General features: G+C 42.2%; 1 protein-coding gene across 2 annotated transcripts in view; it reads right to left on the bottom strand.

Annotated features, from left to right (window-relative positions):
- LOC138826426 (CAP-Gly domain-containing linker protein 1-like) overlaps positions 1-21,782 on the bottom strand; it is a 48,951-nt gene continuing 27,169 nt past the window's right edge. For both annotated transcript variants that reach the window (XM_070021586.1, XM_070021585.1), the window contains 6 exons: positions 12,694-12,746; positions 4,660-4,777; positions 4,429-4,579; positions 3,838-3,887; positions 2,073-2,197; positions 1-1,552 (listed from right to left, as the gene is read on the bottom strand). In XM_070021586.1, the coding sequence (XP_069877687.1) occupies positions 1,327-1,552; positions 2,073-2,197; positions 3,838-3,887; positions 4,429-4,579; positions 4,660-4,777; positions 12,694-12,746 (723 nt within the window). In that variant the 3' untranslated portion in view covers positions 1-1,326. The remainder of the gene's footprint in view (positions 1,553-2,072; positions 2,198-3,837; positions 3,888-4,428; positions 4,580-4,659; positions 4,778-12,693; positions 12,747-21,782) is intronic.

A 21,782-nucleotide genomic window follows, 5' to 3' on the forward strand; every position in this document is an offset into this window, starting at 1 on the left:
TGAAAACAAAATAACCATTTATTAAAGTAGTTACAAGAACACTTGTTTGTGCAGGTTTTAATACTGCTTTAAATGTTAAGTCTGTGAAACAATTCCTATGATCTTATTAACTGGTAACAGATGTGTTTAATATCCACTTGTCAGACACACAGTTGATCATCTTGAGAGGAAATCTATCAAAGGCATATCTACAATTATACAAGTTCTTATTATACAGGTCGCATGGACGGTGCATCATCTTAATGCCTTTTAGAAGACATTGCCACTACTCTCTAACATGTCCTGGGGGTTGAGGTCCTTCATTTTATTTTCCTGTGATAAGAAAATCAATGTTGAATTTCTCATCGTACATTCATGTAAAAATACAGTTTAAAAAAACTTGTAAAGGAAGACTGTAGTTGGTTAATTTATGTGTTTTATAATTAATTCACTGCTGGAGAAGTATGCTAGAGAAGGGGAAAAAAATTAACTGGAAAAAAGTTCTTCCAACGATTTCTATTTGGTAAAGAAACAAAATGGAAAAAAAAAAGGAAAAATAGCTTTGGAGCCACATGATGCTATTTCTGGCCTAGCCCTGACGATGATTTTAGGTGTTTGCTTTTTCATAAAGGTAAAAAAATCTGAAAAGAAAAACACACTGTGTTTTTTCCCAAAATATAGATTTCTTTAAAAAATATATACATATAATATATAGAAGCTGAAATTATTAACCCAATAGAGAAGACACCACAGCGAGAACGTGGGTGCAGCATAAATATTATAAAATGTCCCACAGCAGTTGGGGGCTTCCCTCTGTTACCCGCTTCATGACGCAGAATCACACCTGTGTTGTCAGGCCTGGCGACAAGGCACTGCTGACGGCGGGGAGTGCAGACAGCTGATACTTACGGAAACACAAAACTGTACATTTTTTGCAACTCGTTCCAGTGTCAAGCTTCACCAAAAAAAATCTAAATACACAAAATGCAGCCCAGAAATTTTTAGTGCAAATGTGAAAAATAACGGCATAATTTAAAGTTTCTTAAATAAGGTATGGTAAGGGTTGGGCTTGTTCCATGAGGGACAATAAACGAAACAGCACCTGGTGCAATATCTTAAACTTAAAACTTCAGAAAACAAGATGAAAGGTGAAAGTTCACCTACTAAATATTTATTTACTATTCTAACTTAAAAGAAGATTAAAGGTGATTTGTTGAAGACCTAAATATTTTCTTAGCTTTGCTGACCAAACTAACACGAGTTCTCCTGAAGTTGCACACACAATGCTGGTGTTAAGCTGCTTTGATGCCAGTGCCTCTGAGAAATCCCAGTTCTGCACCGAGGCCCTCAGAAGGTCTCGTCGTCATTGCAGTTGGTCGCCCAGTGCCCGAACATCTCACAGATCTCACAGTATGGCCTCTCCTCACTCCTGCTGCCGTGGTGCGTCGAGTGGGGAGGGTCCTCAGATATTTGTGTCTGGGTGGGGCAGTCCTCGGTGTCGTGGAGATCAAAGCAGTCACAAATGTCACAGAAGAGGCGGGGCTTCTTCTTGGACTGTTTCTCTTGATCATCACTACAAATGTTAATGTGAAAAGCCAGAAACTTTATCAAAAGAAATTCAAGAGACAGTTGCACTATTTATAAAGAATTTGAAATAAGAAACCAGGTATGTTGGTAAACAGCTGTAATCCCAGTTACATGAGAGGCCAAGGCAGGAGGGTTGAGAGTTCAAGGCCAGCCTGAGCAAAAATGTATAAGACCCTGTTTCAAAAAGAGAATAAAAACAAAGGACCGGGAGAGTGTAGGTAGCTCCATAGGTAGGATACCTGCTTATCATGTTTATAGGGAAAAAAAATTGAAAACAAAGCAAGGGGTGACACTGTCCAAAAAGAAATGTACTCATTACCTGACTTATGTAACTAACTTCTCTTTATAACAACATCTTTCTAATAATGATTAAAAAAAAAAAAACAAAACAAGAAAGAACTACAGTCTGCCAGACTGACAGGGGTCTAATTGTTTCTTTTGGCTTGGCAATCTACCGGAGAAGCTCATCCTAGCATACACGCTCAAGCCGGCTCCACACACAGTACCTGTCATAGTTGTTCAGGTCATCCCCATTGCCGTTGAGAGCCGCTTCTGACATCATCTCTACCTTCATCTTCAGGTCTTGATTCTTCCTTTGAAGGTCCACTATTACTGAATTTAGGAAATCAATCTATTTATTAAAAAAGAGAAAGAAACAGTGAGCTATGAGTGTGTGTCCAAAACACATAGTAGCAGTGGGGGTATACCCTCAGGCTAAATGAAGACATCAGAGGGGCGACAAGGCAGCTACTGAGTCCTGCTCCCTAGAGTGAGAAAGCCAGGACTGTCTGACAAACAACTGAATATAAGTGAGGCTACAGCTCTACGAAGGGACTCAGGAGGTTGCTTAGTTTCTCTCCAACTTTTCATACTAACTATTTTATAGTGACAACCAGTTTAAATGACATTTTATTGAAATGTTTCCAGATAGAAATAGATAAACTTGTCACTTACAGTTTTCTGGTGTTTTATTGGAGATAAGAGTCTCACGGACTTTCCTGTTTAGGCTGGCTTTGAACAGCAATCCTCAGAACTCAGTCTCCTGGGTAGCTAGGATTACAGGCATGAGCCATCGGCACCTGGCTATGACAGTTCTCTTTTGACCACCGTTTCTGGACTGATCTATAAAGTGTGTGTTTCTAGTATTTTTTTTTTCCATCATGGGACTTGAACTCTGGGCCAGGGCACTGTCCTTGAGCTCTTCGGTTCAAGGCACGCACTCTACCACTTGAGCCACAGCGCCGTTTCTAGTTTTCTGGTGGTTCATTGGAGATAAGAGTCTCACAGAGTTTTCTGCCCAGGCTGGCTTTGAACCATGAGCCTCAGATCTCAGCCTCCTGAATAGCTAAGGATTGCAGGCATGAGCCACTGGCACCTGGCTCGTTTCTAGTATTTTTAAAGAAGCATTTGGTCTTTCTCCTGCCGGGGCATAGTACACGAGGGTGGTGGTCCTGCGTGGGTCGCTACCCTCAGCATCAGCGAGGCACCTTTGAAGGCAGACACTGAGCCTATTTTTACTTCACAAACTTCATTTTCTAAGTCCTATTAGGAGCCCCATTTCAGGAAGAAGAAAAACCACAACATGGACATACAGCAGAAAGCCATACACACCAACACATCATGTGCACACAAATTATGAAACATAAAACAAACCATTTGCTGATGGGAGGAAAAGTGTTGTCAGCAGCAGCAGAAACAAATGGAAGCAGGAAAGGGAGAGAAAACAATGTTAATTTTCTGCTATACCCATGAGACACACACTAAGCAGACAGAACTAACCTAGAGAAAGTTAAGAGATCCAAAGCTGTCACTTATAATATGCCCAAAGGATTAGAAACATCCCAAATGCCATGTTAACCTAACTAAAATTATGGTACATTCATACAATGGAATACTATACAGCTACAAAAGATAGGTACAAAATGGTTTAGTTGGTATTTTTTTACTTATGTAAAAAAATGAGGTGATGGGCGAGGGGATTGTATTGGAATATATGTGTATGTGTGCACATGTGTGTGTCTGTGAGTTAGTCTTTTAGGCTTAAGGAATCTTCAACCTTGCAAGTGCCAAGACTATTTCTTTAAATCTCTGCAAAACCAAGATAGGAGTAACAGTAATTATCTGAGGGTTGAGGAACTGAACAGAAGAAAGTGTGGAAGACTGATTATTGTACGTATTTTTTTTAATACTGTTGAATGTTTGGAATAAGAATGAATTGTCTATTCATAAGAAAATCAGAAAGACAGCAGAGCAGTAAGCTAGGAACATTACCTGGCTCTCCTGGGCTCTTTCGTCCTCTTCTGCCTGAGCATCAGTATTACCTTATATTAAAATAAGAAAAAGTAGAGGGGGGTGAATGACATTGCAATTTACTCTCCTTACTGAGTAAGGGAGGTGTGAAAAACTTTATTCCCGCATGGCCCTCTGTGCCAGCCAGAGGCCCACAGGGTCTTCACAGACACCTGCCCTATCCCTTTTAGGCTACTCATCTATTGCATACAAATGTCTGCCCCTTCCACCTGACTTTAAGAAGCAAGTGGTCACCCTCCTGCACAGGGGCCTTCTCTGTCCTCCATCCCTGTGTGTACTTTCAGAGCCTGCTGTGGTTGCTGCCATGATGGCGGCTGTCTGATGTGTGGCAGTACTCAAGAGACTGGAAATGCCCCAGAGAAGCATCAAGCGTGCCCCTGTGTGGGGCCTAGACTATGACTAGCCCTGATGAGTTAATGTGGGAGAGCCAGGGACAGCCAGCAGGGGGCAGAGCAAGAGCTGGCTGCACTGGAGGACCATGGCTCCTGGAGGAGAGTGGGGTGAAAGGAGGGGTGCCAGGCATGCAGTAGTGTCAGTTCGGCTTTGTATTACCTGAGGAGCTGCTGAGCTGCCTCTTGTTTTCTTTGAGTTGAAGCTCCAAGTTCTTTACCTTGAGCTCAAGCTTCACCTTATCAGACTCCAGAGTCTGAACAACGGAATGCAAGGACTTGGCAGAGGCATTTTCTCCTCTGAGCACTGAGACCTGCAACAAACACAGTGGCTGGACTTAGGATGGGAGGTGGGGTCAAAGCTGCTGCAGGACACATCCCCCCTGTAGCCCACCTCATTCCGCAGCTTTTCCAGCTCTGCGTCCTTCTCTGTGAGCAAAGCACTGGTGATGCTGATGGATTTCTGCAAGGAGGCTTTTTCTTCATCAGCGTCTTTTATAAACTTTGATTCTCTAAAAGACCAAAGAGTTAAAAAGAGTTCCAGACATCAACTGAGAGCCACCAGTGCACAACTATTCTAAAACAGACACTCAAATAACTTTAGTTAATATAAAAATTTATAAATACGAAGCTTTATAGGGCATTAAAAGTATTGTGTTTGCAAATTTTTACTTGAAATTTTACTTACTGTGAGGGGAGAAAAAGTTACCTATGCAGAGACATGCCAGAATCTGCATTATCATTGTATCCATTTGAACTTAAAGAGACAAGTTAATAAATTTGGAAGATGTAAATTAAAAAAAAAAACTGTTGCAACCCTCCCCCAAATTATATCAAAATAGAGCCCCAAGTTGAATATTGTTACATCTGGAATAAATTATTACCAAGCAATGACAATTAAAATACATACATGCAAAGCAATTACACAGATGCCATGCAGAGCAGTTTTATGCTGGAAATATCCTTTGGTTCTCACTAATTTCAGTAACTTTGTAGCAAGTTTCAAGAATGAGTTTTAAGATGATGTGGGCCAAAACAGCAACAAAGATGATTACTATCCAAACTGAAGGATTACTACTTTAGCCACAGTATCTGAGAGGATGTCAGCTGCTTACAGAAATCACACTGCAGAAAGGCTGACACGGAAAGGAGGTGATTCAGTGGGAGAATGGAGGCTGGAATTAGGAGGGCAAAAACATGGGCTCTGGTTTCACAGCAGGCAGGTGAAGCCTTTATTGAGGGAGCATTCCCCCCTAGAGTCTAGGCAGTGGGTGGACAAAGGGAGGGACTCAAGAGAAATGGGAAGGGAGGGTAAGCTGCAAGTCAGCTCAAGAGGGAGGGCTTGCACATGTTTACATGGGTACATACTTGAAGCTTTGTTGTAAAATTACATGTGTACAAATGGGTCAAGTTCATGAAAGAAGGAAAGACTGAGTGAGGCACTGTCACTGGTTGGAAGAGACTAAAGAGACGACCCAAGTGCAATGTGTTTTTCTAGTTTGGCTTCTGGATGAGGAAACGCTGAAAGTGACAAACTGGGAAAGCGTAATAAATCTATGATCTCACCATGGCTATGTGAGATGTTCACGGGGGTGGGAGGGTGGGGATGGGAGGGGTGGAGGTGGGGCAGCATGGAGTGGGTACTGAGGTCTGGCTACACTACCGGTACAACCATTCTATAAATGGAAAATTCATATTACATGCACAGTAAAGCAGCAGAAAGCAGACCTTGTATCACAAAACTACCTCAGGGAAAACAAAACTGAAGCAGTGTCCTAAGCTAGCCCTTGGGGGCACAACCTCAGACACTACATTAGCACAGACAGTCCTCAAAGGAGAGTCCGCAGCATTAACATGCAGCCATTCTGGCTCTGTTACAGGCAACTAGCAGAGCATGTGAGGTATAGTCTGGTTTTGAACCAACTGGAGGAGTAGGACACTGAGGCCCAGGTTAGAAATGGCAGAAAGTATGTCTGGTTAGTGAGACCCAAGATATCCGGCACACGAATTACAGAATTCTTATAGTTTATGGTAAATCGAAATTCTACACAAAGATGAAAATATAAGTGTTGTTTATATCTTGTTGTGTGGCTTACACTTACACCCCAGAATTGTAAGTAGTAAGAAAAGAATCTGATACTTAAAGAAATTTCTTGAAGTAAAAAAAAAAAAAAAAAAAGGGAAAAAGGTGAGCTTCAGATGTATTGAATCACTAAGGGGTAACACCTTGTTGCTTTGTTAGGAAATGGGGCCTTGTCTAGGCTAAAGCAAAATAACTTTAATCCATGACTATCTGCCCCATGGAGAGTATTTGATGCCATACTCAACTTATTTGAGAGTTTGTTATAATGCAGAAATGATTTCTGGACTTTTCACTTGCTAAAAGTCCACCTCAAATTTGAAAACTCTAATTTCAAATATATTTACTTAAAAATATCAAGATTTGCCAGACACTGGTACCTTACGCCCGTAATCCTAGCTACTCAAGAGGCTGAGACCTGAGGATCATGGTTCAAAGCCAGCCTAGGCAAAAAAGTTCCCAATGAGGCTCTCCTCTCCATTTAACCACTTAAAAACCAGAACTGTGGACACTGTTGCTCAAGTGATAGAGTGCTAGCCTTGAGCACAAAGAGGTTCAGGGACAGCATCAATGACCTGAGTTCAAGCCTCACAACTGACCAAAAAAAAAAAATAATAATAATCAAGATTTGGGGTCATTGAGGACAGATGTGAATTCGTGTATACTTGGCCAAATCCTCATACACTCAGTATTAGGGAAGGACAAATACCACCAGCTGAGCTGGCAGAAGGGAGAAAGGACAGGCGTCCTCTGGCCACCAACCACACTGTGCTCATCATCCCAAATCCATACAACCTCTCAGTCAGGCTGTTCCCTGCAAAGATGGCCAGAAGAATGTTTCTGTATAAGTTACCACAGGACACATGATTTAGAAAGAGATCTGCTAGATGACAGGACACAGGGACCTGGGAAGCTCATCTCTGTTGACAGAGCTTCATCGCTGGGCTCTCAGTCTTATCTCTAGGCCCTAGTTCCACAGTGTGAGCCATCTCTGCCAACATCATTGATACTGAGTTGCAAACTGCATCATGTTTAAGCCATGTTGGCTACAATGGCCTGGTATTACTAAAAATATCATCAGGGGAGAGGAACACAGCATGAAAGAAGGGCTACAGAGCCAGAAATCTCTTTTCCCATCCCCCAGGGGAAGAGATCACTCAGATTCTTTTCTTACTACTTACAGAAGAAATAAATTCCAGTAATGAAGCAAATACCTTAAAGTGTTACTGGGCAAGCGTTAAAAAAAATGCAAGATAACAAGAACCAAATATTAGAAACATGAAGAGAAATGCAAATACAGTAAGAACTAAATTTGCACTGAAGTTCTTTGCTGTATATAGACATCTAAAAGAAATGTGTGTGTGTGTGTATGTGTTTGTATACACTACTGAGTATATTTTACAAAACAAAAGCAAGACACAGAGGGACAAAGGCAGCCAAAAATATATACAACAATCTGGTTTACTAAAAATATATGAAATTTATTTATTATAACGTGGATAGACTTTCTTTAGTCTTACCATGAAAGACACACAGATATAGCAAAGGAAGCAAGAGTAGGAAAGGGAAAAGAGAGGGTGAAATGAGCGTTGGTAAGTAGCGCAAGCTTGGAGACAGTCAGACAGTTACAACCCACAGCGAGCTGAGTGAGCTGGGGCATGGACCACTTTAGAACTGGAGCAGTGTTTCAGACCAGTTTTCATTTCTGACAGAGATCTTGCATTTATGTGGCCAGAATGAATTCTAACTCCCCAAAGCCCATTCTAAGACTGTGACTTGGTGTTCCTTTGACATGACCAAGCCCAGAACCAGAAGTGCCAAACCAGTCCCCAGTTAGGCTGGAGAGCCAGGGAGAGCGGACTCCTCCATTTCAGCAGTTCAAGCAAGTCAAAGTTTACTACCTCATCCATTTGCAACTTAAAACCTACTCTAAAAACTGCCAACCAGTTTTGGAGCTTGGAGAAAATCCTATACTCTAGCTTGCAACCCAATGGTCACCTATGCCAAAAAGTCCAGAATGCCTCTGGTAATTAGTAGCTAGTGTCACCCTTTAGTCAGGAGGATGTTCTGTGCGTCCACATCATGCCATTTGAGGGGGGTGAGTATATCCAGTCCTGACTATGTACATCCAATGATCACTTCTAAATCAAACCACTGACCGGGCATTCAGGTTTTACACAAACCACATTTCAAAGAACTTTGTGATTTAAACACCTCCAGGGCTCTTAAGAGCATCAAGTTCTTTTCAAAACTCTCTAGTCAATAGATAATTTTACTTCACCATTACACACATACATCTACATACAGATCCTTAAAACCAACACTTGGGAAGTATTCAGGGATGGGAACTTTTTTTCTGCCAGGGCCCAGTGGATATTTATAACATTATTACAGGCCATACAAACAAAATTATCAACAGAGGCAGATGACTGAGGAAAGCAGACAGGAAGCAGCCAGGGTGTCTGCTGTCTTGTACTAAACAATTTCAAGGGGCCACATATGGCAACAGACATTTTTTTGGGGGGGTGGAGCTGGGGACTGACTCAAGGCCTTACACTAAAGGCCATGCTGTGAGACTCCCCTGCTCATTTTGAGACAGAATCTTGCTATGTAGTCTAGCTGGCCTCAAACTTAAAATCCTCTTCCACTTCCCAAGTGCTGGGATTACAGGTGTATACTAACCACACTGGGACAAAATTAACAACAATTTTTTAAGAGATGCTCTCTTAAAGATGTAGGACAAGAAACAGGAGCAGACTGAGAATTAAGGAGAGAATTTCACAGGCCTCAAGTTTGTTCCATCTTTTTAAACCATAAAAAAAAATCAGACCTAATTATGTTTTGAAAAGTGTGTTTAGTCAGGTACATGGTGAGAATGGACTAATAAAACAATCTTAAAAGATAGGTAGAAATTAAAAGGCTAAGAGTATAGGAAGGGCATGGAATGTGGCTTAGTGGTAGAGCACTTGCCTAGCATGAATGAGGCCTGGGATTGATTTCTCAGTACCACATAAACAAAAACTGAAAAAGGAAAAATAATCATTAAAAAATATATTTTTTAAAGTACAAAGAGGGAATTCATATAAAACCTCAAGATGAGAGCTTCAAGCCCACATCCATCATTCATTACATTAGTCCTGCATCCTTGGAAGCTGCCTAACTTCAGGGGCTTTCATTTCCTTTCTTTCTTCTTTTTTTTTTTTTTTTTTTTTTTTTTTGCCAGTCCTGAGGCTTGAACTCATTCATGGCCTGGCCACTGTCCCTAAGCTTCCTATTTTTTTTTTTTTGGTCATGGGGCTTGAACTCTGGGCTTGGACGCTATCCCTCAGCTTGTCAGCTCAAGGCGAGCGCTCTACCACTTGAGCCACAGCACCACTTCTGGTTTTCTAGTGGTTTATTGGAGGTAAGAGTCTCACGGACTTTTGTGCCCAGACTGGCTTTGAACCATGATCCTCAGATCCCAGCCTCTTGAGTAGCTAGGATTACAGTCGTGAGCCACCGGTGCCCAGCCTAAACTTCTTTTACTCAAGGTTAGCACTCTACCAGTTGGCCACAGCACCACTTCTGGCTTTTTCAGTTTTATTTTAAGATACAAGTTCCACAACATCTTCATGAGTTTATGAGTTTAAGAATTATGAAGTGTTGGATACTTCACCATCAGTCCCCGTATCAGAAAGCCAGAGGAACAAGTTTTGGGTTTTCCCCATGTTCTAGGTAACTCCTTGTGTGAGTGAGGGTCTTAATTTAAAGAAGCAAAAGTATGGACTGGGTATGACTCCAGTGGTAAAAAGCATTTGTTTGGGGCTGGGAAGGTGGCTCAGTGGTAGAGCGCTTGCCTTGCATGCCTGAGGCCCTGGGTTCGATTCCTCAGCACCACATAAGCAAAAAGAAAAAAGCCGGAAGTGGCGCTGTGGGTCAAGTGGTAGAGGGCTAGCCTTGAGCTGAAGAGCTGAGGGACAGCGCCCAGGCCCAGAGTTCAGGCCCCACGACTGGAGCCAAAAAAAAAGCATTTGTTTGGAAATCATGGAGCCCTAAATTCAATCCCATGAACAAAAAAAAAAGGGGGGGGCTGGGAAGGTGGCTCAGTAGTAGAGTGCTTGTCTCGCATGCATGAGGCCCTGGGTTCAATTCCTCAGCACCACATAAGCAGAAAAAGCAGGTGGACGTGGCACTGTGGCTCAAGTGGTCGAGTACTAGCCTCAAGCTGAATAACTGAGGGCCAGTGCCCAGGCCCAGAGTTCACGCCCGATTACCAACAAAAAAAAAAAAAAAAGAGGAAGTGGAGGAGGAAGAAAGAACAATAAAGTATAAAATAAAATACTTCAAGGCCCATGGGACCAAGAGCAGTGACTGGAGAGCAGCACAGGGGGAGGTACAGCAGCTCCGCCCCTTATGGTGGTGTGGGGTGGGTGCCTGGTTGAACCTGTGAGCTCACACCTCACTGAAATTTGGAAGAAGGAATCTAGATATGTCTTAACCAAACACAGAGAAAGAGAGGCATCCCGGATCCAGTATACTTTCTGGTAGTTTGGTACTATTTATTTATTCATTCATTCATTTATTGTATGCTTTTGTGCTGATACTGGGGCTTGATACTTGGTTTGAACCTGCTTGGCTTTTTATCTCAAGGCTGGAACTCTATCATTTGACACACAGCTCCATTTCCAGACTTTTGCTAGTTAAATGGAATTAAGAGTCTCAGATCTGTCTGGCAAGGCTGGCCTCTCAACTTCAATTCCCAGATCTCAGGCTCCTGATTAGCTAGGATTGTCTTCTCTCTCTCTCTCCCTTTTTTTCCTCTCTTCCCTCTCCTTCTTTCCTCTTTCTCTCTCTCTCTCTTTCTTTCTTTCTTTTCTTTCTTTCTCTCTCTCTCTCTCTCTTTCTTTCTTTCTTTCAAGTTCTTAATCTGTACCTCTGGCTGGCCTGGAGTGCACTATGTAGTCCACGCTGGAATTAAACTTTTGTTCCTCTTGCTGCCTCAACATCTCCTGAGTGTTTGGGTTACTGGTGTTCACCACCATAGTGATATCATTTACAATGTAGTATAATCCAAATATATTTGTGGATTAAATAAAAATCCTAATTCCCAACTGTAAGACACATGCATCTATGGCCAATGAACTGGGAAGGCCCCTCTGTCCTGACAGAAGAAACAATACGCTGCTGAGGTAAGAGCATGGGAGAACTGTTAGCTTTCCTTCTTTTTTCCTTTTTGGCTGGATGTGGGGCTTGAACTCTGGGCCTGGGCGCTGTCCCTGAGCTTTTGCTCAAGGGCAGCATTCTACCACTTGAGCCACAGCACCACTTCTGGCTTTTTTTTTTTTTTTTTGAGTAGTTTATTAGAGATAAGAGTCTCACAGACTTTTCTGCCCCAACTGGTTTCGAACTTCAATCCTCAGATCTCAACCTCCTGAGTAGCTAGGATTACAGGCGTGAGCCACCTGGGCTCAGCTCTTAGGTAGCTGTTCTTAGAGGTTTGCTTCTCCCACCCCCAGGGCTGTGTACATGCTAGGCAAGCCTTCTAAAACTGAGCTGTATTTTTAGATTTCTTATTTTCTCTTTCCTTCCTTCCTTCCTTCTGAAAAACCCATACCACTGTTGTGATCCACATGTAGTCAGAATTCTGCAGCAAACCTTTGGGCAGGTTGTGGTTCTCAATGACTGCACAAACTATACCTCCATGGCACAGGTGAAACAAGATTACTCTAGACAAATCTGCATATTTTATTTTCTAATATATACTTTTTTGTGGCACTGGGATCTGAGGGCAGGGCCATGTAGTTGCTAGGCAAGATTTGTCTCACTTGAGTCATACTCCCAGACCTAAATCTGTTGTGTTTCAAAAGAGCAAAGCCCATCAGGATGCACGAACACCAGGCTTTTGAATGTTTAATTTCTGTGGGCCATCATCATCCTTTCTCAAAAGTACCAGGAAAATTACACTGCACTTCCATTTGAATAGTATAGATTAAGTTACTTTTTTGGAAAATAAATACAAACATTTAAAATGGTATTACCCATTACTATTGAAGAACTATAATTTTTATCTAATTGGAATCAGTATTCTATGTACAATAATTATTATCAATAAAATTACAGTATTTTAGTTACTAGGACTAGGAGGAAAGGGTAGTATGAAACAATCTGATTTTAGACTACTTCTGAGTAAATGCAACAGAACTTTTCATAATCTTTCAATGATAAGTATATCAAATATACACATGTGACTTTCTAAACATAAAAGGTCATTTGTTTTCTACAAGTTATTACACACATCAATTTCTGAAGTTTTCCTTAACACAAACACACTCACATACACACAAAATAAAAACAGAAAAAAAAACCTACCTCTTTTTCATTTCTAACAATTGATTGTTGAGTACAGATCTTTCTTCTTCCAACTGAAAATAAAAACAAACAACAACAAAAAAAGAGTTCAGTTCAGAACAAGCCCTCAGAGGCCGATTTCTCCCTCCACATGTCACACCCAATCATTACGACAGCAGAAGAGACTGGCTGTCTACAGAGCAGGCAACCATTAAGCACTAAGCACAAGGGGACAGCAATTTACAATCACCTATGACTTTTTGACTCCCCTCTTCCTTAGAGGCCTGAGAAAAATATTAAAAATTAGCACTTTGAATATTACATGACACATCTTTTTTTTTTTTTTTTTTGGTCGGTCATAGGGCTTGAACTCTGGGCCTGGGCGCTGTCCCTCAGCTCTTCAGCTCAAGGCTAGCGATCTACCACTTGAGCCACAGCGCCACCTCCAGTTTTCTGGTGGTGTGTTGGAGATAAGTGTTTCATGGACTTTCCTGCCTGGGCTGGCTTTGAACTGCAATCCTCAGATCTCAGTCTTCTGGGTAGCTAGGATTACAACCATGAGCCACCGGTGCCCGGCTACATGACAAATCTTTAGTTTCAAATAATAATTTGTTAAATGAGTACCAGCTTTACAATTAAGAGTCTGGTTCCATTAGTTCGATTAGTATCAGTATCAGTCAAGTATTATTAGTGTGACTAGATAAGTGGGTCATTTGGCCTGTGTGGGCTTCACTTGACTTATCTATTAAATCAACACATAGTCAATGAATCACTTGTTTGTCATAAATTAAACAAAGAGGTTACAGAAGAATTTCCAGTAGTCCTTTGTAAAATCCTGTTATTCTTCCTTGATAGATAACTAAGGACTCATGTAGTTAATCCTATGAGAGAAGACATCTTGAGTACCAGAAAGAATAGCACAACACATTTCAGCCAAACAGTATTTTCAGTTCATACTGTTAATGAAAGTTGTCTTTTTTTTTTCTTTTTTCTTTTTTGCCAATTCTAGGACTGGGCACTGTTCTTGAGCTTATTTTGCTCAAGGCTAGCACTTTACCACTTGAGCCACAGCGCTACTTCTGGCTTTTTCTGTTTATGTGGTACTGAGGAACTGAACCTAGGGCTTCTTGCATGCTAGGCAATCACTCTACCACTGAGCCACATTCCCAGTCCATATGAGTCTTAGGCGAGTGCTCTACCACTTGAGCTACAGCACCACTTCTGGTTTTCTGGTGGTTTATTGGAAATAGGAATCTCATGGTCTCTCCTGCCCGGGCTGGCTTTGAACCACGATCCTCAGATCTCAGCCTCCTGAGTAGCTAGGATTACAGGTGTGAGTCACCAGCGCCCGGCCTAGTCTTCTTCTTTTTTTTTTTTTGTCAGTAGTGGGGCCTGAACTCTGGGCCTGGGCACTGTCCCTTATCTCTTCAGCTCAAGGCTAGCACTCTACCACTTGAGCCACAGCGCCACTTACAGCTTTTTCTGCTTATGTGGTGCTGAGGAATTGAACCCAGGGCCTCATGCATGCAAGGCAAGCACTCTACCACTGAGCCACCTTCCCAGCCCCCATATATGTCTTTTTTTTTTTTTTTTTGCCGGTCATGGACCTGAACTCTGGGCCTAGGTGCTGTCCCTCAGCTCTTCAGCTCAAGGCGAGCGCTCTACCGCTTGAGCCACAGCGCCACTTCCGGCTTTTTCTGTTTATGTGGTGCTGGGGAATCGAACCCAGGGCCTCATGTATACAAGGCAAGCACTCTACCACTCTACCAGCCCTCCATATGTGTCTTTTTAACATCAAAAAATAACCTACTTTACTAATATACACTAATAAAAAAGAGGAGCACTAGTAGCTCATGCCTGTAATCCTGGCTACTCAGGAGTCTGAGATCTGAGGATCACAGGAGCCAGACCAGGAAGAAAAGTCTGTGAGTCTCTTATCTCCAATTAATTACCAAAAAAGCCAGAAGTGGAGCTGTGGCTCAAGTGGTAGAGCACTATGAGTAAAAAGGCTCAGGAACACTATCCAGATCCTGAGTTCAAGCTCTAGGAATGGTGCATGCACAGACACATACACAGTGAAAAGAAGAGATATCAGATTTGTGAAGTACTAGAAAGAACAGGCTTTAATGAATTTATATAAAATAAATATTAAAAAATAAAACGGATAACCTAATGATTACATAATGGGTTCCAAAGCTCAGAATTTAAGCTTCTAGTTTATTGTGTGAAGCTATAACAATTATTACCTATGTAAACTATGTATAAATGAGTATAGCTAACTATTAATTATGTATAAATTATGAACTGTACTTTACTATGAGGTCTTCATTTTAAAAAATATATATTTTGCCAGTCCTAGAGGTTTTGTTTTTATTGTTTTGGTGCCAGTTCTGGGACTTGAACTCAAGACCTAGGCACTATCCTTGAGCTGGTGTGCTCAAGGCTACAGCTTTACCACTTGAACTACAGATCTAATTCCATTTTTTTTGGTGATTAATTGGAGATAAGAATCTCATCTCACCTGGCACCGGTGGCTCATGCCTATAATCCTAGCTACTCAGGAAGCTGAGATGTGAGGATACTGGTTTGAGGCAGCCCAGGCAGGAAACCCTTTGAGACTCTTATCTCCAAAAACACTACGCAAAAGAAGCCAGAAGTGGCAATACGGCACCTGACCAGTATTAGATTGAACTTAGGACATTACTCTTGCAAGGCAAGTCTTCACAACTTCACAACTCCACACCTTCAGCTTTAAAAATTCTTTTTTTTTTTTTTTTTTACAATTTCTTTTTTTTTTTTTTATTTCTTTTTTGGGTCCAGTCGTGGGGCCTGAACTCTGGGCCTGGGCGCTGTCCCTCAGCTCTTCAGCTCAAGGCTAGCGCTCTACCACTTGAGCCACAGGGCCACTTCCTGCTTTTTTTTTCTTTTTTTGCTTATGTGGTGCTGAGGAATCGAACCCAGGGCCTCAGGCATGCAAGGCAAGTGCTCTACCACTGAGCCACCTTCCCAGCCCCTTTAAAAATTCTTAACACATATGTTGAACATAAATGTATATTATGAAATCTAGAGAGGTTAATGTTTAAGCTTTTGGGTAGATGTTCTCCACATTCCTAGTCCACTAAGATAGCTGATTTTGCTGCATGAGCAATTCAAAGCAATATTAAAAAAACATTTCAAGGGAAAGATAGCAAAAAGAGTGGAGCCGGGCGCTGGTGGCTCACGCCTGTAATCCTAGCTACTCAGGAGGCTGAGATCTGAGGATCGCGGTTCAAAGCCAGCCCGGGCAGGAGAGACTGTGAGACTCCTATCTCCAATAAACCACAAGAAAACCGGAAGTGGCGCTGTAGCTCAAGTGGTAGAGCGCTCGCCTTGAGCTGAAGAGCTGAGGGACAGCGCCCAGGCCCAGAGTTCAAGTCCCACTACTGACCAAAAAAAAAAAAAAAAGAGTGGAAAGAAAACTTTAACTCCATTGGCAGAGCACCTACCTAGCAAACACAAGGCTCTGTGTTCAAATCCTAATTTTACCAAATAAACAACAACCACAACAAAAAACAATAGCAACATGGTGGGTACCTTGCCTTACATATCACTTAAGTTTAGACAAATACTATCTTGGGAAAATGGGAGCCGTGTGTATGTTCAAAGTCGTTACATATACAAGTCTTGCTATTGTAAGTTCAAACTTCTAGAATAAAAATCTCCAAGAAAGAATGAACACTATTCTGTTCTGTTCACTGCTATCTCCTGTCTTTGGAACAGACACTTAGTAGGCGCTTCTAAGGCAGCACTGAGTGTGCCAGACAGAATGCCCTGTGCTCAATGAGTTAGCTGTGGCACATGGAAGCCAGGCTCTCACAGAATGAGGAATTCCCTACTGAACTTGTGTAATTGAGCCAATGCTAACCCAGTTCTTTTCTCACTGATTCCTTTGCTAAGGTGATTCATTTGGGATATTTTAGTCTCTTCTCTAAGCAGGTGCTCTGAAGTCCAAAATAATAGCTGGACCTTGACAGCATAAAATAAAATTCCTTTTGTGTGAGGTTTTCCAGTCTTGTCCACCACAGATATACAGACAGACAGACTTCTGCTGTGGAGAAAGTAATAAGGAGAAAAGAGGACCTCCCAGTATTTTGGAGCAAAGCCCTTCCTGAAACAAAAGTAGGGTGGGGGAGGGGAGAGGAATATACTTCTGGGATCCCTGTCTCAAGGGCAATCTGGTAATGTGATTAACAGACGGTGGTTAGCAGACAGTTTAGGGTTCCAATTCTCAAAGTGGTAGAGCTATCTTTGCCAGTGTCATATGGCCTGCTCAAGACAGAATACAACAACAACTGACCAAGGAGGTTTTTGTGGATTACAGGCATAAGCCACTGACACCTGTCTCAAATAATACTTTTTTTTTTTTGGGGGGGGGGGGTCTGGTCGTGGGGTCTGAACTCTGGGCCTGGGCGCTGTCCCTCAGCTCTTCAGCTCAAGGCTAGTGCTCTACCACTTGAGCCACAGCGCCACTTCCGGCTTTTTTCTTTTTGCTTATATGGTGCTGAGGAATCAAACCCAGGGCCTCATGCATGCAAGGCAAGTGCTCTACCACTGAGCCACCTTCCCAGCCCCTCAAAGAATACTTTTGTTAAAACAATACATGTTCTTTTTAAACAAATTTAAGCCATATTATATAGAAAAAGTTCAAAAAAAGAAAGAAAAAAGTTCCTCAATTCTATCACTTAGAAGTAAACATAATCAACATTAGCTGAATGACATACCCATTACATGTAGTAAGAGGGAATTTTTTTTTTTGGTCATGGGGCTTGAACTCCGGGCCTGGGCGCTGTCCCTCAGCTCTTCAGCTCAAGGCTAGCACTCTACCTTGAGCCACAGTGCTACTTCTGGTTTTCAGGTGGTTCATTGGAGATAAGAGTCTCACGGACTTTCCTGCCTGGGCTGGCTTTGAACCTCGATCCTCAGGTCTCAGCCTCGTGAGTGGTTAGGATTACAGGCATGAGCCACTGGCACCCAGCTAGAGGGATTTTTTTTTTAATTGTGAAAATACCCTACAGAGAGGTTACAATTACATGGGCAAGGTAATTAGAGGGATTTTTTTTTTTTTTATAAAGCAAAATTTAACTTTACAAGAGAAAGAGAAATGGAAGAATATAAAAAGTTTACTATAAGCCGGGCGCTGGTGGCTCACGCCTGTAATCCTAGCTACTCAGGAGGCTGAGATCTGAGGATCGCGGTTCAAAGCCAGCCCGGGCAGGAGAGACCGTGAGACTCCGATCTCCAATAAACCACCAGAAAACTGGAAGTGGCGCTGTAGCTCAAGTGGTAGAGCGCTCGCCTTGAGCTGAAGAGCTGAGGGACAGCGCCCAGGCCCAGAGTTCAAGCCCCACGACCGACAAAAAAAAAAAAAAAAGTTTACTATAAGACACATCATTCTAAGAAATACTACTAGGTTTGTACTGTGCATTTATTTTATTATTATTTTTTGTAATGATAGAGATTAGACCCATGACCTCAAACAGGCTAGGCTAACACTGAGCCACTGAGATAAGAATCTCCTAGGCTTTTCTTCCTGGCCTGGCTTTGAACCTCGATGCTCAGATTTCAGCCTCCTAAGATTACAGGTGAGAACTACCTATGTCTCCTCTCCCTTCCTTCCCTCTCTCCCCTCTTCCTCCTTTCTTTCCTTTTTTTTTTTTTTTTTTTTGCTGGTCATGGGGCCTGAACTCTGGGTCTGGGCGCTGTCCCTCAGCTCTTCAGCTCAAGGCTAGCACTCTAACACTGGAGCCACAGTACCACTTCCGGCTTTTTCTGTTTATGTGGTGCTGAGGAATCGAAACCAGGGCCTCATGCTTGCAAGGCATGCACTCTACCGCTGAGCTACCTTCCCAGCCCCCTCTCTTTCCTTTTTGTAGCACTGGAGACATTACTCAGGGCCTTGAAGATGTAAGCAAGTGCTCTAACACTGAACTTTAACACTAGTCTAAGATATATTTTTACTTCATTTAGCTATATAGCAAAGGATTTCTTTTTTTTTTTTTTTTTTTTTTTTGTCGGTCGTGGGGTTTGAACTCTGGGCCTGGGCGCTGTCCCTCAGCTCTTCAGCTCAAGGCGAGCGCTCTACCACTTGAGCTACAGCGCCACTTCCGGTTTTCTGGTGGTTTTTATTGGAGATAGGAGTCTCACGGTCTCTCCTGCCCGGGCTGGCTTTGAACCGCGATCCTCAGATCTCAGCCTCCTGAGTAGCTAGGATTACAGGCGTGAGCCACCAGCGCCCGGCAAAGGATTTCTTTTTATTGTCCACACATGTTAACAGTATGTTCCAGTCTCACCTCTTCTCACTTTCCCATCCAGCTACACAAAACAATTTCAACAATTTCGTTGTTCAATTGGTATTTTTTTAGACCCTGTGTATCATTTAGTATTAAGAGATTCTGTAATCCAATTTCAGAATCCTGAGAGCAGATAGAATTCTGACAGTTTATTATCACTAATTTTGCAAAATAATATGAGAGGCTAAAAACAGCCTTCCTTTCTTAGAACATTTGTGTCTGGGAAATCAGGCCTATTTAAAAGGCATCCATTATTCATAGATCAATTTAGAGCTAATGCTAGTTTTTTTTTGGTCAGTCATGGGGCTTGAACTCTGGGCCTGGGTGCTATCCCTGAGCTCTTTAGCTCAAGGCTAGCACTCTACCACTTGAGCCACTGTGCACTTCTGGTTTTCTGGTGGTTAACTGGAGATAAGGGTCTCACAGACTTTCCTGCCTGGGCTGGATTTGAACCACAATCCTCAGATCGCAGCCTCCTGAGTAGCTAGGGTTACAGGCGTGAGCCACCAGCACCCAGCTAACCCTAGTTTTTATACATTGCCTCTGCTGTGACCTGTGTTGAGGAAGCTGCTCATGATATACAGCACTGACTCATCTAATCCCTGTCCAGTTTCCAACAGCAGGCTGGAGCCTCATTTTGCAAATTACCAGGGGGAATTCGGAACTGTTCCCATAGTGACAGATCAGTAATGTGCTATCTTTATAAGGTGGAATACATGTACGGTTTGAAAATGACAAAACAAGCATCTCAACAGTGACCACTTGAGGTGCCTGTTTCTATTGAAGAATTCACATCATTTTATTTTTAGAATTCCTTTTCACAATGTAGAATACATGTGAGGTTTAGAAATGACAAACCAGACTTCTCCAATGCGACCTCCTGAAGTGACTTCTATAGAAAATCCACATTATTTTTAGAATTGCCCCTGAAAAGAATGCTCTGCATAGTTTCCATTAATCTTGAAACTACATGACCCAGCTTAAGTTCACATCAACACTTCAACCACTGATGTGCAGAAATGCCCTGCTTATTTGGTGAAGAAGCTGTTAACAACCTCAGCTATGTAAAACAAAAGCTATAAAATTGAAGGCAATGGGAATCATGTGAAGTAGCAAGAGCAGGCATGAAGTATATATCTCAAATCTGTAAAGCACCTGGGCCCTCACCATAAACAAGATGCTCATTTTACACTTGTATCTGTTTACTCTAACTCCGTGTCACTTACACTCCAGCATTCCTTCTTTCTCATAGTCTGAATGGTGACATATGCCGTTAAGGAGCACAGGAAGAGCTGTGGAAAAAAGGTGCAGCTCAGCCTGAAAGTAGAGGCAGGGTGGCCTTCTGACAGTGATGAAGTGCTCACCAGGGGAAAGAGGAAAAGAAAAGACACAAATAGACATATGAAGAGGAAGAGCCACAGCTGGGAATGTGGCTTAGTGGTAGACTGCTTGCCTAGCATACATGAAGTCCTAGATTCGAGTCCTCAGTAACACATACACAGAAAAAGCCAGAAGTGGTGGTTATGGCTCAACTGGTAGAGTGCTAGCCTTGAGCAAAGGAAGCTCAGGGACAGTGTCTAGGCCCTGAGTTCAAGCCCCAGGACTGGCCGGAAAAAAAAGAGAGAGAAAAAAAAAAAGAGTAGGAGCCAGGAGTGCCAGGAGATGCTGGAGAAAGACTAGTACATCAGGAGGAAGGTGTCAAGGAGGAAAGCGGGGAGTAGAGGTGGTGGCAAGATCAAATGTTCACAAAGAACAGAAAGGAAGAACCTGTACTTCATAAACACTCAGCAAGAGGCATTGCAGGAGTCAAACAGCAGTCAGCAGGGGGTCAGGAAAATGTGAGGTGAAAAATAAAGGCAGAAACCAGATTATGTTGTTTTTTTTTTTACAAGTTTGGAAGAAAAGAATAGGTGGGTGCCAGCAGCCAGCAAAAACTCCTAATTTTAGAGATTAAACAGCACTCCAAAACAGGCACAGTGGTTCATATTTGCGGTCCCAGCTCTGGGGAGGCACAGCTAGGAAGACTGTGGTATAAGGCAGCCAAGGATTTTTAAGTGAGACTGGAAAATAATTAACGCAAAAATGCTGCCGGCCTGACTCAAGTTGTAGAAAACCTGCCTAGTAAGCATGAGGTTTCAAATCCCAGAACTGTCCAAGGGGAAAAAAGGAAGAAGTTACTTTCTAGCTCTTCTTTGAGGCACTATTTTTTAGCACCCTGAAAAATGACTTATTTTAAAACTGTTAATCACAAAGCCTTTTCAATAGGAAGCTACTGAATCCCTCTGTAAAGATAACAGAGCTGTTAGGATGGAGAAGAGCCTTGAAAACCTATGCTCAAGGTGTCAGATCTCCAGAGTTCCTTATAGCTAGCTCTGAGTGATAGAGATAGGAAACATAATCATCAGTCCAGTTCAAGTCACAACAGAAGAGAGTGATCTCTGTGTTCTTCCTATTATAAACTATACTCTTTCAACTAGAGATGTTCAATGAAATGAAAAAGAAAAACAAAAACAAGAAGGGAAGAGACTCAGAACTATCCTAACTCATCTTCTAAGTTCTGTGGATACATTAATGTTTTTAGATGCTCTAGCTAGTTGCTGGGGGGATAAAAGAACCTCTTCAGGTCAAAGGGCTTCTATTTTTTTTCCACGAACTCCAATTTCTCACATGCTGATCAAAGGACAGCAATGACTATGTAGTAAGTCAACATTCTTTGATTCTTTCCCAAACCCAAATCGGAAGATGACACACATCCCTTGACACCACTTGCCAAATAACATT

Source organism: Dipodomys merriami, unplaced genomic scaffold (genome assembly GCF_024711535.1).
Source record: "Dipodomys merriami isolate MVZ:Mamm:240054 unplaced genomic scaffold, mDipMer1.0.p SCAF_142, whole genome shotgun sequence".
In the NCBI taxonomy this organism is placed as follows: Eukaryota; Metazoa; Chordata; class Mammalia; order Rodentia; family Heteromyidae; genus Dipodomys; species Dipodomys merriami.